The sequence below is a fragment of the Megascapheus bottae genome, chromosome 14 (genome assembly GCF_031878675.1).
Source record: "Megascapheus bottae isolate mThoBot1 chromosome 14, mThoBot2.hap1, whole genome shotgun sequence".
In the NCBI taxonomy this organism is placed as follows: domain Eukaryota; kingdom Metazoa; phylum Chordata; class Mammalia; order Rodentia; family Geomyidae; genus Megascapheus; species Megascapheus bottae.
In genome coordinates, this window is record NC_143522.1 from 9,181,963 (window position 1) to 9,198,003 (window position 16,041).

General features: G+C 40.7%; 1 protein-coding gene across 1 annotated transcript; it reads right to left on the reverse strand.

Moving 5' to 3' along the window:
- Window positions 1-4,466: 4,466 nt before the first annotated feature.
- On the reverse strand, window positions 4,467-11,325 carry Cox16 (cytochrome c oxidase assembly factor COX16). The gene is made up of 4 exons (XM_090344386.1): window positions 11,150-11,325; window positions 10,649-10,720; window positions 8,070-8,132; window positions 4,467-4,734 (listed from the first exon to the last, which is right to left on the reverse strand). The coding sequence occupies exons 1-4, from the start codon at window positions 11,216-11,218 to the stop codon at window positions 4,618-4,620; spliced, it is 321 nt and encodes a 106-aa protein (XP_090200512.1). The 5' UTR covers window positions 11,219-11,325; the 3' UTR covers window positions 4,467-4,617.
- Between the last annotated feature and the right edge of the window lie 4,716 nt (window positions 11,326-16,041).

Consider the following 16,041-nt stretch of genomic DNA (forward strand, 5'->3'; position numbering starts at 1 on the left):
TTCCTGAGTTTGATACTTGTCTTACCAGATCCCAATGCACTTTGTAAGCTTCTATAGCTCCAATCTTGGGCAGGTACAGATATAGAGGAGGTGGTAATAAGTTGACTATGTTCAGGTAAACTCTCATGTCCCTAAGTGCACTGCTATTTAGGCCTTATTGTATCAAATGATGTTTCATACCCAGCCCTATTTTTCACACCCCATGAAATACTAAATCCTAGGCTGGTGTCGCCTATGAGTGGAGCAGTCAGATAGAGAGCACAATCTTTCCTATCTCTGCTGTGGAAACCCAGGGACAGTCCACTCAAGATTTAACACACACACACTCCCAATGCACTTCCATCCTGGAGAGTCTGGCAGAGATTCTGCCTGTGACAGTTTTGGACTGAAGTCAGATCCCCCTCTAGTCTAATGTCTCCCTTTGCAGAGTGGGTTCCAGTCTCCACTGACTCATAGAGGTCATTGGAGGTAAAAACAAACCTATTGTTGGGGAAAAAAAAACATCACATCAAATGCTCTGCAAATACCTTCAGGTAGAGATCAGACCTATTCTGTAGCCAGGATATCATTTAAAGTCCTTTGCAAAGTGAAAATTGCAAGCTACAGGGGTTGGAGGCATGGCTTAGTTGGTAAAGCATTAGTCAATGAGCAAAAGCGTCAAGTATGAAGTTCAAGTCCTGATCTCAGAAAAAAAAAGCCAATATAATCAGATGTTAATATGTAATCAATTTTCTTTGAAACTGTGCACGTGTCTGTATGTTAACTAAATTTAAATCTTTTGACAACAATGACAATAGAACACATAGTCTTGTACCACAAGAAAACATTCTGGTCAATGATAGATTGCAGAAATGATTAAGGGTCACTAAGATAATGGAGCAGGAACATTGTATTGCCTAGTGGCACCGCAGTTACTGTAATATTCTTGTGATTCCATGGTTTATGCTTGTGATAGTGCTGGTGTAAACTTCCTGTATGAGTTGAAAGCACAGCACATTAAATACATCAGACTCAATAAGTATGCAAGTGGTTCATGTATTTACTGTGCCACACTTTCTACCATTACATTGGAAAGCATTCTTGCTTACTATAAAAACTTCACTGCACAAGAGAGTTCTGCACCATGCTGGCAGAAGCCTCACATCTCACACCTCTTGTGTCCACTGTCTCTTGATTTTAATTTTGCTGTGTTGTGTTCATTATGGCCATCATGTTGTTGGCAAGACATAGAAATGAAACTCAAAGTCATAATGGAGGAAAATCAGTAAGGGCCACTGCTTGCCCACAGGCTGAGTCTCATAAAAATTCCCGCATCATACAAATCACGAGTAAAGCAAAAAAAGATTGTCAACATGTTCTGAGAAAAGGGGATGCTGAACATACTGCCAGCTCCAGGTCATTTAAACAATTCAAGCTGCCTATCTTTTAGATTATTTGGTGAGAGCTTGAAGAGAATATGTATTCTTCTGTGCTGAGAATGAAGTATTCCACACATTAGATTCAGTTGATAGAACACTTCAGTCCTTAATGATTCCACCTGCTCAATTTGTCCATTGCTACCAGCAGATCGTTTAAGTTTCCAAATATAACAGTCTATTCTATTTCATCTATTTCCTTTTCCGTCTTTATTAGGCCTATCAATTGAAGGATTATGTATGTCTTACTGGAGTAGGCTCCTTTATCATTACACAATGTCCCTCTTCATCTATAACCATTTTTCTTGCTCTGCTTTGTCTGAAATTTTTTTTTAGAAAGCCATTCCAACTTTGTTTTGATTAATATTAGGATGGTGTATCTATTTCGGTCTCTCTCCCTCCTGTTTTTCTTTCCTCAGTCATGTGTACACTTCATTAAGGGCCTTTACCATTAAGAGTTTTTAGCATAGTAATCATAACTAGTTTAAACATTCAGGCTAAAAATTCCAACATCCTTGTTATATCTCAATCTGATTCTGGTGCTTTTTTCTTCTCAAACAGTATTGTTATTATTTTTGTCTCAATTGTTGCATGTTTGACATGATATATTAGGAAGTCCAGATAATGGGTTTTCAATGATGCAGTAGTAACAAAGGTAAGAAACATTCCACAGCAGAACTTCCCCTATACCCCTCCCTGCTTGCCAGTCCTGGAGATTGAATTCAGGGCCTGGGCACTGTCCCCAAGCTCCTTTTGCTCAAGGCTAGCTTGCACTCTACCACTTGAACCACAGTGCTACTTCTGGCCTTTTCTGGTTACGCAGTACTGAGGAATGGAGCCCAGCGCTTCATGCATGCTAGACAAGCACTCTACCACTAAGCTACATTCCCAGCCTAACACAACAGGTCTTTTGTGAAACTAAGCTCTTGCATTATGACTTTTTACCTTTTCTCATATTTTCTTATGAGAATCAAGAAGGCTGGTGTGGGCTAGAGCTATTTCTTTTCTGTCAGCTGTTTAAGCTCTGATGAAATTCAATTGAAGTGTTTTTCAAAATGGTTATCTTTTTTTTTTTTTCCCCATAGCTCTGCTGGAAGCACATTGAATTTTGTGGAGCTTTTTGTTTCAGGTAGGCTTTCTTCCCCCTTCTAATATTCACTGTGACCTCATAGGAACTTGGGAGTAAAACTCAGAAAAAGAAGGGGGAAAAAAACCTGCATATTTCCCCCATAAGGCTTGCCTCCAAGTTTTTTCTTTGTAGTCCATGCTTGGTTTCCAACAGCTACACTAGCAACATTTCTGCCTAATGGTATCTCTGATGGTACCAGAGAAACTGTGACAATATGTCTCCAATTTAAAGATTGAATTGTCTTCAACTCCCTGATGGAACAAAGAATTGGTCTTCTCTTTTCAGCTTTTCTTTGTGGAGAGGGAAGCTATAACTTCTCTGTGAGAGACCTAGTTTCTCTACCTCTTTGCCAGCATTTTGTATTGTCAGTTTTTGTTTTCAGATGTTTTAACCCATTACATCACACCTTTCAGTGTGATGCCAAACATTTTTTCATGTTATCATGTGCTTAATATATACTTTTTGGTGAAATAATTTTCTGTATTTTTTTTCTTACTCTTGTGCTTTCAGTTCTTCACATATTTGAAATACAAGTCTTTTGCCAGATTTCTGTCATTTGTTTATACTTTCTCAATTTGGAGGTTTCTTCATCCTGCTAAATGGTGCTTAGGGAGAAAAAAATTCCTGATTTGTGATCAAGTTAATTTAATCAGGTACCATTTTTCTTCCTTTTCTGGACTTTTTTGAACTCAGATCCTCATGCTTGCTAGGTAAGCACTGTCTCACCAGAGCCATGGTGCCAGCCATTTTTTGCTCTTTGTTTTTCAGACAGGGTTCAAGCCAACTTTGAACCATGACCCTCCTCCTTTTAGCCTTCAGCATAGCTGGAACTACTACCTCTGCACCACCAGACTGTGCCCTGTTCTTTGAGACAGGTCTTGCTAACTTTTATCTCTCTTTTTTTGGGGGAGGGGGAGTGGAAGTGGGACAAGTGCTGTGCTAGCCTTGAAGTACAATCCTATCTCGTCTTCAAAACAACTCAGATTACAAGTGTGAGCTACCATGCCCAGCTTGTTTCTTTTTTCCTTTCTTTTTATGAATAGTTTAAGAATTATTTGTCACAAACAACTCACTAGATAAAATGAGTGGCTTTAGTTCTGATTTTTCCTACATTTTAATGTTTTATCTTTATATCAACAGTCTATTTTTGTGTTATGCTATTACAAATTGCCACTGACAGATTATCAGCTTACCCTGCACTGAACTAAAACTAATTTGGTAAATACAAATTTTGACTGAAGAAAAAGTGGGATAAATTCATAATTATTTTTGGCAATTACAGTGGGTGTGCTTAAAATTCAACACGAAAACACCATAAGGTAGAGAATCATAGGTTGCTGAAGACAGGAATAAAAAGAAGTAGAGAACTTGGAAAATTAAATCTCTTAAGCTTTTGCTTACTGATCAGATTATACCAAGCCAAAAATTAATAAAATAAGTGAAAAGCTATGATCAAGTTATAGGCACATTATGCTCAAGCATAAAGCTTACCTTAAGTCAGTTATTTCCCAAATCAGTCATGTTCAGCTTACATCAACAAATTTTCCATATCTGCTTAGTCATATAATTACAAATAATTCCTTCATTACTTCTGACTAAACAGGAATCATATAATCCCTTTTACACATTTGGTAATATCAAGACAATCTTCAGGTGTAGTATATTAGGCACCATAAATAAAACCAAAATTGTGATCAGTTATTTTCTTATATAGGTTTAATATAAATATATTGCTCAATTTTACTGTAAAATTTGGACAAGCCTACTATTCTCTCTGAATGAAATGGCACACAGTTGCGCTGGTGGCTGAGGAAAGGGCTCTGAGGGGCCAACTAGTAGCAGTGTTCACTGCTTCACTGTGGAGTGTACACGTGACCAACACTTTTACCTTCATTTGCAAGTAGACCAGCTGGAAAGTAAAAAACACTTGACATTGACTTTTTAATCACAATTATCCGCCATCAAATTGCTCATGTCCAGGTGCAACTGTAGACCTGTAATTTTCTTTCCAGTGAACTAGAAGTCTGTCCAGTGGATGAGTTCTTTTTTTAATTTTTTTTTTAAAGATCATAGTTAGGTTGTCTTAGTTTTAAGAAATTCCGGATTTCGTCCTTGGAGGAGATCAGGATCTTCCCAAGGCCTGGGGCCTCGAATATTTTCCCAGTCTTCAAAAGTGGAGTCCTTTATTTTCTATAGAACCATAAAAGTTAAAGTATACATATTAGTGTAGGAGCCCTGTGGCTTTGATTGGAACACCAGTGAATGAATGAAAAGTGAAAAGACAAAATCTAATAGACCCTTAGTTATAATTTTAACAAACCAATTGCAAACTAAGTAAACTAACTGGAAATAATGTCATCTTTCTTGGGATTTAGAATGTTTCTTGCCTGCTGTTGATGTTAATTGACATATCTTCCCCCCCATAATAAATAATGAACTATTACTATATGGAAAAAGTCTACAAACCTTGCTTCTGAGAGCACAAGAAAGAAGAAGAAGCTAGGAAAACAAGTCTAAATGTGAAGAGTGATTGTGAATGCCTAAAGCATAAGGTAATGAAGTCTGAATTTAGAGTCTTACTCTTGGTAGGTAGGCACTCTACCACTTGACCCACATCCCTATCCCTCTTGTTTTTGTTAATTTTTCAAAGAGAGTTCTGCATTTATGCTCGGGCCAGCATGGACTATGATCTCCTATTTAGGTTCCCCATGTAGCTAAGATGGCAAACATATGACACCACACACACCAAGCTCTTTTTTTTTTTTTTTCTGAAATGGTAGCTCATTAACTTTTGCCTGGCCTGGCTTCAATATTGTGATATGCTCCCAATAGCCCTCTCCCAAGTAGCTGGGATTACAGTTGTAAACTACTGCACCTAGCTGAAATTAGTATTGAAAAAAAACTGGAGTCTGTAGTAAACATTCAATGCAAGAAAGAAATGTTTTCAAGTATGGTTACGGAATAATTAAAAAGTATGAAAAAGTGTGAGTAAAGTAACAACAGGTATCCATATTTAAAAAGATGCTTAAGAGAATTTAAATCATTTTTAAAAGACAGGTACAAGTGGCAGAAATAGATCATGCAAAAATATTCAGTCTTGTAGGCTGCTGGTGGCTCTTGCCTATAATCCTAGTATTACGGAAGCTGAGTTCTAAGAATTATGGTCCAGGCAGGAAAGTCCGTGAGACTCTTATCTCCAATTAGCTACCCCTCAAAAAAAAAAGCCAGAACAGCTGTGGCTCAAGTGGGAGGACATTCACCTTGAGCGCAAAAGTACAAGAGAACACCCAGGCCCAGAATTCAAACCTCAGAACTGGCAGGAGAAAAAAAAAAGACAGTCTTTAGAAAGAGACTTTTTCAGGAAAGATTCCCTGTAGAAATACTTCCAGACAGGCTGTGGCCAAATGCTAGACTGTACATTTTCCAGGCAGGATCACTCAAACCTTACCCATATATACCCAAGAAATGCTGAGTTAAAGCACAGTCAGAATGTAGAACCTGCCCAAGTGGGGATCTCTGCTTAGTATCCTGCTAATTCCTTGATACCAAGTAATATGTGTAAAAGGATGCTTTTAGGAGTAAAGATTATGCTCAAGAATATGACCTACTTTAGACTATCCCCAAAGAAATTTAAAAACAAACTCTGACCAGATCCTTTAAGGCAACAATCTGGAGAACAAGTCCCAAATTACAGGGACAATGCCACGATCTTTACACAGATCTTTCTTCACAGAACAAAAACAAAGTTTCAAATGATTGGCTGATAAACTACCTGGTGAAGGGAAATTCAACACACTTCAGAATCTCTTGGATGAGATATTTCATGTGTATGGAATATCTCAGACGTGACCAGACTAGACATACAAAGAAGAAAATGGGGCCCAGTCAAGAACCAAACAGACTCAGGAGCGTGACCTAATGGTAGAGTACTTGCCTAGTATGCACGAAGCCCAGGGTTCGCTTTCTTAGTACCACTACACAGAAAAAGCTGGAAGAGGACAGTGCTCAGTCCCTAAGTACAAGCCCCTGGACAGGCAAAAAAAAAAAAAAAAAAAAAGGAACTGAACAGAACTAGGTCAGGTTTTATGCCTGAAATCCCAACTACTCAGAAGTGGGGATAAAAAGATCATGATTCAAGGGCAGCCCGGGCAAAGTTAACATGAGACTTATCTGAACAATAGAAAAACTGGGTTGTGGCTCAAGATGTAGAGTCCCTGCCTTACTAGTACTGAGGCCCTAAATTCAATCCCCAGTACTGCAAAACAAAAACCAAAAACTAGGATAATAACTTTGCCATTGCTCATAAATATACTGTAGAGTACAATGTGCTGGTTAACTTTTGATTTTTTGCTAATCAGAAAAGTAGAAAATGACATCTTATAACTTTCACATTCCTATTATGAACTTTTTATATACTTAGCCTGTACTCATAAGTTGTTTCATTTTTGTATTTAAATTAATATTTTTAAAGATTTCTCATTTAACTTGTGACTTTATTGAGACTAAACTTTTGAATTTTTATTTATAAACTAATTTACCTTCACACTTACAGCTTCTAGGTTCTCTATCCAATAGGCTTTTCTAACTCAATGCCAAACACACACACACACACACACACACACACACACACACACACACACAAATCTACATTTTTTTCCCCTCCTAGTACTTTTAGCATTTGGGGTTTTTAATTGCATTTGGGGATGGGGGGGACTGGGGAATCGAACCTAGGATGTTGCACTTGCTGGACAAGGACTTTGCCACTGAGCTACAACTCAGCCCTGCATTTTGGGTTTTTAAAAGTATGTGTGTGTATAATCAGGCTTGAATTCAGGGTTTGGGTACTGTCCTTGAGCTTCTTTGCTAAAGGCAGATCATCTACCACTTGAGCCATGTCACCATTTACAGCTTTTTCCTGGTCAACTGGAGAAAAAGTCCAATGGAATTTCCTGCCCAGGATGATTCTGAACCTTGATCCTCAGATTTCAGCCTCCTGAGTAGCTAGGACTACAGGTATAAACCACTGATGTGTGCCTGTTATTTTTTAATTCTTGATCCACATGGATTTATCTGCAGTGTAAGACCTGGATCCATCTTTATTTTGTCTTCAAAGGATTATATACAGGCCGAGTATCCCTAAATCCATAATCAGAAATCTGAAATGCTCAAAAAATCAGAAGCATTAATACAATGCTAAAAAATAACTGCAGATATTTTCTGGATGTATAGTTCAGGGGTCAAATCTTTGCCTAGTACGCATGAGACCATAGGTTCAATCTCCAGCAAACAAAATAAAATCAAAATAACATCAACAATGAAACACACGAATATCCTTCTATTCTAGAGAATTTTGAATTTTTGGTTTTCAATACTGGTAATGTTTATCTGAAAAACTCTGAAATCTAAAGTGCTTATGGATCCCAGCATGTTAGATAAGAAATATGTAGTTTTCCAAATAGCATATATTTAAAGCACTTTTTTTCATGACTAGAATTGTTATATAACAGACTACTAATATACTGTACCTCATATTCTGACTCTAAAGATACTTTATTCATTTTCAGTTTCTTTTCCAGTTCAGGATCAATCTGTACAAAAGAAAGAGGAGTCACAAGTTATTTAACTCTGCTTCTTTTCTTTCCTTTCTTTCTTCCCTTCATTCTTTTTTTTTTTTTTTTTTTTTTTTTTTTTTTTGCCAGTCCTGGGCTTGACCTCAGGCTCTGAGCACTATCCTTGGACACTTTTTGCTGAAGGTTCGCACTCTGCCACTTGAGCCATAGCACCACTTTCAGTTTTTTCTGTGTATGTGGTACCAAGGAATTGAACCCAGGGCTTCGTGCATGCTACGGGAGCACTCTTAACATTATTTCATCTAATAAACGTATCAGTTTTTAAAGTTTCTAAAAGGGTTTACTGGACTGTGTGGCTAATTTCATCCCATCATCTTCTCCAATCACAGAGCAGTAGCTAATGTATATAACATCCACCACTGCAACCAACAATTAGTGTTTTGTTAGTAGCACTTATGTGGTCCAGGCACTGTGACAGAGGCAAGTCTTTAAGTGTTATTTTTATTCTTGTTATTACATAAAAGAAAAATAAGGCATGGAAGTCTGAATAAATTGTCAGACCATGGCCTTTAACGTTAGGTCTCTATCTCCAGAAGCCACACCATTAACCACCCACACAAGTTGGGTTTCATAGAAATATTACAAAAAATACTAATATTTAAAATTCAAACAACAAAATTCTATAGATAAACAATAAAGAGATATCAATGAAAAAAATTAGGGTTCAACAGTGGTACACTGTTGTGATGTACCATGAAGTGTTCAGGAAGAAAACCTGAATGGAGAGGACCAATTGAATAGTGGTACAACCTCAGCTAATGCTACAGTCCCATCTTCAACACCCTGTTGGATCTCAGCCTTCACTTCATCTGAGTTTACTTCTCAACATCAACCAAGCTCACCCTCTCAATCTTAGCAGTTCTTTTCCTCACCTTAATCTTGCTTCTTATCTTCCTCCAACAGACAGATCTGAACTCATTGTTAGCCCTATTCCCTTGAAATCAACTGGCCTTGGCTCCTCAACTCAATCAATCTTATTCTCCTGACCTGACTTAACTTTTCTGTCTGACATTCTAGACTGCCTTATAGCTCACAATCTTATAGCACCACAATCTCCCCAGTTCTTAAAATCAAAACTTGAAGCAAAATGGCATGACATATATCACAATGATCATCAAAGGCTGACAATTTGCTACTGAAATAGTTTTTACACATTTATTTCTCTTTATTGCCATTGCAAATGCTTTCCTTCAGGACCCAGTATTGATCAGCTATTCCACTAATGCAGTCAAGACTCAAGTACTAAAGATGTGGTCACCAAGGCAACCGTGTTTAGAGGTGGGGCCTGTGAATGGTGAAGGCTATGACCTGACCCATGGACTGGTTATCACCCACTTAATAGGCTACAGGGAGACAATCAAACCTTTATGGGGTGGGACCTAGTTGGAGACAGTAGGTCCTGAGTGGCACGTCTCTGTCTCTCTGTGTGCTCTGGTTATCATAAGCTCCACACTGTTAACACTTGGTCCTCCCACAGGCCTAAAGGCAATGGAACCAGCGGACCAGTGCCTGAAACCTCAGAAACTGTGATTTTAAAATAAACCTTCCCTCCTTTTGTTTATCTCAGGTATTTTTGTCCCAGGAATAAAAAGCTGACTAAGCAGTGTTCTAATAGAGCTCTTCTTACTTACTCAATCAAAACAGTTTCTTCCCTTCTATTTTGCTCCTCCAATCACCATCCATTCTATAGTCCATTGAAGGGGAAATGAACATGAAAATCAGACTATATGCTCTCAAACTCATACAACATCAAGGGTTGTTATCTTTTTGCCTCACCTTAAAGTTCTTGGAATGTTTTATTCAAAATTCTACTACAGCATTTTCCTGGGATATGAGTTTTTGTGTTTGTTTTTGTTTTGCTATTGTATATGTGTGGATACATTTATGTATGTGATATATCTTCCAGTTGTTTTACATTTATAAATTTAAAATTTATAAGACCAGTTTCTTGACACTTTACCTGAAGGATCAAACAAGTGATTGACATGACGAATATTCAGTTATTTTTCACATACATACAATGGTCTTCTACTTCCTATTGTCAGATTATCATGATTTTTGTGCTAAAGATTAAGAAACTGGGATGTTGACTGAAAGTGTCACCAAGTCATAGACAAGAGCTTCTCTTTGCTTTCCAGTTTCCACCCAAAATCACAGGACCTTGACATCCACACATAGAAATTGCCTCAAAGGGTTCACAGTACTGGGAGACTCTCAGGTAGAAGCTTCAGCAAAGATTTATTTTAGCAGAGCAGGATAAGGGAGAAATAGGAATGGAAAGAAAGAGAAAAAAAAACTGCTGCAGTGACCTTCTAGAACAATATAATCATTCGTGATTTTAAAGATTAAGAGATTACAAAGACTGTCCACAGACAAACTTGGATTACTAAGAACAGCGACTCTATACTGCAAAACCAAAATGTGCAGACACAACGATACAAAAATACAGTCAAATTCCCAGTTGTAGTTCTTACTTTTATCTTCACAGCATCATATCGGATTTGTGAAAACTCACGAAGACCAAAGGAACCGCCAATAACCAGCAACTGAAACAAAGGAAACAAATAGATGTGTAGAATTCAGCCTGTCAGTACTCATCTACCAACAAGCAAAACCGACTATACAAAACCCTAGCGGTCATTTTTCTTGGTGAGTCATCATTTATCTTTTCAAAAAAGGCACCATGGGGGATACTTTTGTGGTTGTTGTCAGTCGTGGGGCTTGAACTCAGGACCCTTCAGTTCAAGGCTACCGCCCTTCCCCTGGGCCTGGGAGGTGGAGATTACTTTGACAGACATTGCACCTCCCACCTGATCGCAGGGCCCACCCACCAGGCTCAAGGCTAGACTATAAGGGAAGGCGGTCGGGGCCGCGGGGGCCGGGCCGAGGCAGGGGCGGCCGGACCCGCCGGAGCCTCCCCTCTGCCCCCGCCAGCGGTCCCGAGCCCCGTCTGGCGGTCGCCTCCCGCCACTCACCAGCATGGGAACTCCGTAGCGCAGGGTCCGGTTCTTCCGCAAAGTACGCATCACCGAAGCTGCAGCCATGACTGACCCCTGCTGTCGGCCAGCACGGCCTTCGACCCAAGCTCCCCTTCAAATACCCAGGTTGTTGGCTCACCTCCTTTCCGTGCCGGGTTGGTGCCTGGTCCCTCCCTGATAGTCCTCCGCCAGACCAAAGCAATCGATACGTCGTAACCCACTACAGCGTCCTCCCGGAAATTCGGAGTCTGTGCTTTAGTTCCGGATGCCAGACGTGACATTGGGATAACTGAGGGATTGGAAAATCCGGCTCAGATCTCCAGTTGATTGGAAGTCAGGACTTCACATGCTCTGAGTCTGGTATAATAACGTCTGCTTTAGAACATCACTGGCATGGAGCCACCTCACTTAGGAGACTGGGAATTTAGTGTACATTTAATACAATTTTTAAAGTTCTGTATAGCCTGGGGATCCAAAGGCTTCTCAAATGTCATTTGCTGGAAGGAATCAGAGAAGGCTTTGTCTAGGGTGCAGTTGTCATATAATGACATCTCCGGTGCTATCCCTGAATCTTTCCACCCGCTCTGCTTCTCCAATGCTCCCCAAATGTTTCTGGTTATTATCTTTCCTCTTATTAAAACTGTTATGCCCAAGTCTCAGGACGACCACCAAGAGACCACCGAGAGTCAGACATTCCGAAATGCAAAAGCAAGGTTTATTGCGGTTACATGCCAGGCAGGGAACTTGTCCACTCGCACCCCAAAGCAGTGACACAGTGAGGTGTGGGCGGGGGGAGAAGTTGACAGTCAGGGTAGACACAGTCTTTTTAAAGGCAAAAATCACAGGTTTACACCCATCAGGTGGTCGAGTGAGATAAGATAGGGATTAGGGAGCTTCCCAGGCTGGTGGAAACTAACGGGAAATTCTCACGCCGCCTGGGTCCCATTCAACTGTCAGAGAGTAGTTTTATGGTTTGGGAAACAAATGCTATACAATGCTATACGCAGTCTAATTTTGACACAAAATAGGTTAGTTCCTGGAGCTTATGGACACCTGTGTGAACAATGGCTGACTAGGGTTCAGAAGTTCCTGTTTGTGCAGCCTCTGGGTCCTTGGAGATTTTTCGAATCAGAATTTTCTTTTTATTCTGCTTACTGATGGGGAATAATTTTGGGTCTGGGGGTAGTTATTTTTCATCTCTATACCTTGAACAGCTTACATAAACAAGACGGTTGCTGTCTCAGAATGGGGGCACTTTTTTAGCTCTTCAAAAACAGGCCAATTATCTTTGAGCAAAAGCAGCTCAGGGGCAGTGCCCAGGCCCTGAGTTCATGCCCAAGAACTGGCAGAAAGGAAGAAAAAAGTCATTAAGTATTTTCCAGAAGGCTGGGAGTGGGAAGAGGGGGAGGAAACTCCAGATATACAGGCTGTTCCAATGGCACTCATGTCTGTAGGACTATAGGGTTAAATTTAAAGAAAATAGGAAAGCAAACAACAAGAATTCTCAAGTCGATCTTCCGTAAGATTGACTTGTACTGCCAGAGTAGAGATCTTTTTTATTAGTTTCTCTTGTGTTACCTATATGATTCACTCCAGTTTGCTCAGGTATAGAGTATAGGACTTGTCCCTGCAAGCAGCCCAAATCTTCCCAGAGGAACCTGTGGTCTCCTTGCAGATCCGTTCCACCCCCACCCCCAGCCATCCCCTAGATGCACCCTCTACCAGTGTGCAAATGGGCAGAGCCACAGAGCTGTGCATGGTGTCTGGACAGTGGGCCAGAACCAAATGGGTGCTCCTGAGCTTCTCCGGGTGACCTGGCCAGTTCCCCTGCTCTTCCCTACCAGCCATTGCGAAGTTTACAGCCTTCTCCCCTCCGCCCCCATGACCACATTTAGTGCTAAGGTACCACCTTCAGCTGCACTTTGCCTCCTCACTCCTGCAGCAGCAGCAGCAGCAGGCTGTTCCATCCCTACATGGGGGGGCAGTGGGGACTCCTTCAATACCTGTCCAGATGGCCGAACGTGCACACGCGACACCAATGACTGCAACCTTTTTTCCTTGTGGTAGACTACCGGACAACCGGCGCACACCTCGTGCTTCAACTGCAATCAAATAGGCCCGGAGCCCCTGCCCGCTACTGCTGTTCTGTGACCTAGATGTCCTCGGGGGCCAGTGTGGTGGAAATGACCGTGTCCTTCAGCTCTGGGAGGGACCTGCCCAACATCGGGCTGATCCCGAGGGTGGCCCGCATGCACCCTCGTGGCTGCTCTTGGGGTGAGCTGCCTCTGTTAGACACGAAACAGCGGGAGGGATTAGTGTGCTCCAGCCACCCCATCTGGTGGTCAGGTGAACAGACGTCCCTGTAGCTGGAGCCACAGTTTTCTATCTTTCTTCAACCTTGTATAAATTATTCCAGAATTGTGAGGCAGAAGCATTCTACAATGGTTGCTATCTTGTAGTTTCAAGGTGTTACATGCTGTAGAGCAAAGTATTTGTGTTCTGATAAAATTGTGTAATGTGTCACCAGAGATCTTTCCTAGTTGGGTTTCTCTTCTGTGGCTCCAGGAAGAGAGCATTGGGATCTGGGGCCATCAGGGTAGCCCAAGGCTCTCAGTGGAATCTATGATGGTAAGCCTGACCCTGGTGTTGGGTGTGGCTCTGGTGGCAGCCATAGGTTAGGACTATTGGTGGCACCTGTGGTTGTTAAAAGGTCACAGTGACATGAGGCTAGCCAACACATCTAGCCGGCTAGTCCTGTCCATCCAGCCTGTCCTGGCTCTCTCCTGCCCCGATTTCTCCAGAGGTCTTCCCAACTGTGTATTTCAGAAGTGTCTCACTGTCCACTATGTTTCCTTTCTCAGGACAATGGCAATATTGGGATCTGTCAGGGTGTGCAGTGGTCTTCAGACCACTGTTCACTTGCAAGCCCTAGTCACCTTCCTTATAGAAGAGCAGTTCTCCAAGTAGATGAATATGAAATGTCACCCTATATATTTAATAAATTAAAAACAACGACCATTTGTTAATCCCTTCCTAAACTCGGTCCCTCCACTTTAGTGGAGTAGTAGAAAGGCTGGAGGTCTAAACCTGAGAGATTAAGTCAAACCACAGTTTCAGGTATACAAAATGTAGATGTATGGGGCACTGAAGATGGCACACTTAGGACTGAAGGAATAGCTTTATAAACAGGACTGCTGTACTTTAAAAGGTCCCATTTATTGCTGGCAGTTCTTTGTACTTTATTTTGGATTAACTTATACATTAAAAATAATATCTCAAAAAATAATATCTTTGTGCAGAGATGGAATCTTATGAAACTACAGAATTTACCAGAGGGAATTGTGGAGTGTGTAACACAATGGCACTGGCTTTCCCCATCGCCTTCACTTCCCATGACTTACAAGTCCTGTGGACTTCTCTTTCCCTCAGACCCTAAAAGGCCAGGGACCTCATTTGTTCAATCACCTTTAGATAAACACTCACTGAGAACCTTGAGATGACCATGAAGAACAAGTGTCAACAGTAGGGAAGACCAGCATACCTATCTATATGGTAAACTCATTACCTCTGCATGCTGCTCACCTTAAAGATTACTACTATATGCTTTGGATTCTTCTGTTAAAGCAGAACAGGGGATATTTTATAATTGTATAATTTTCAAGAGAAAAAAATGGAAGACAGAATTTCTCATCAGCTGCATCTTTTACCTTTCCAGAAATGACTCCAATTCCATCTGCATTTGTAGTGCTAATCAACACCTTTAAACAATTTTAAAACACTAACTCTAGCATCCATTTTTAGTTTCCTGGTCCTGAGGTTTTAACTTTGGGCTTGGGTGTTGCTTCTGAGTTTCTTTTGCTCTGTGAATGCTGTACCACTTGAGCCATCCCACCACTTCTGGCCTTTTTGAGTGGTTTATTAGAGATAAGAGTCTCACAGCTCTGGGGTGTGAGGGGGGGGAGGGAAATGGGTACCATGACATGTGAAAGGGTATCAATGTATGTGAATTAATGCACCTTCTATCTGGCAAATATCATGTAACCCTTTTACTAATTACAATTAAAAAAAAAAAAGTCTCACAGCTTCAAATGGAACCGTGATCCTCAATCTCAGGCCCCTCTTGAGGAGCTAGGATTACAGGTGTGAACTACCAGTACCCAGCTTTAGTATACATCTTGACAGAGGTTGACTGATTTGTCCCCACGACATTAGATGTGAAAGAATGTTCCATTTCTTATTCTACCTCATACTTGGGGCAGAAGCTCCAACAGCTGGGCTCAGATATTGCCCCAGTGAAGTTCTTGGTTTTGAATGTAAGTTAACAAACACCACACACACTTAAATATCAGAGTATTTCCAATCAAGGCTTCACACTTTAATCATTGATGCTGCTTGAGTCCCAGCTCCAGAGGTTCCCATTTAATTTGGCCTGAGGTACAGAATGTTTACAAGCTCTACAGGCAATTCAAAGCTGAATAGACAACTACAAACACCTCAGACTTTGCTGTGAACCAGATACTTGGTAGGCTTATTAGAACTGGCTGCTATTCTGTTTCTCACTAGTAGGTCTGGGACAAGGTACAAGAATTTACTTATGTGACAAGTTTCCAGTTAATTCTGCAATTTTGTCAGAAACCTTGCTTGGTGAACCACTAGCAGGAAGGGAATATTACTGGTATTGACACCTTAAGTCCAGACCTCAAAATTCCAATTCCATCATTACTACCCATATAAAATCTATCCTCTCATCTTCAGTCTTTTTTATAGAAATACGTAAGACTTACAGCAATGCTCACAGCTGTGATACTACTGTATCAATCAAAGTTGGTACAGTGCCTTGCACAAAATGCAATAAATATTGGCTCCCTTTAAAAATTGAGTGGCTAAAC

Coding starts and splice junctions, on each gene's coding strand:
- Cox16 (XM_090344386.1), bottom strand. CDS start 11,218: ATGGCTGCAGCTTCGGTGATGCGTACTTTGCGGAAGAACCGGACCCTG. Junction 8,133..10,648: donor ATGATGCTGTGAAGATAAAA/GTAAGAACTACA, acceptor TCTTTTGTACAG/ATTGATCCTGAACTGGAAAA. Junction 4,735..8,069: donor CTTTAGAGTCAGAATATGAG/GTACAGTATATT, acceptor ATGGTTCTATAG/AAAATAAAGGACTCCACTTT.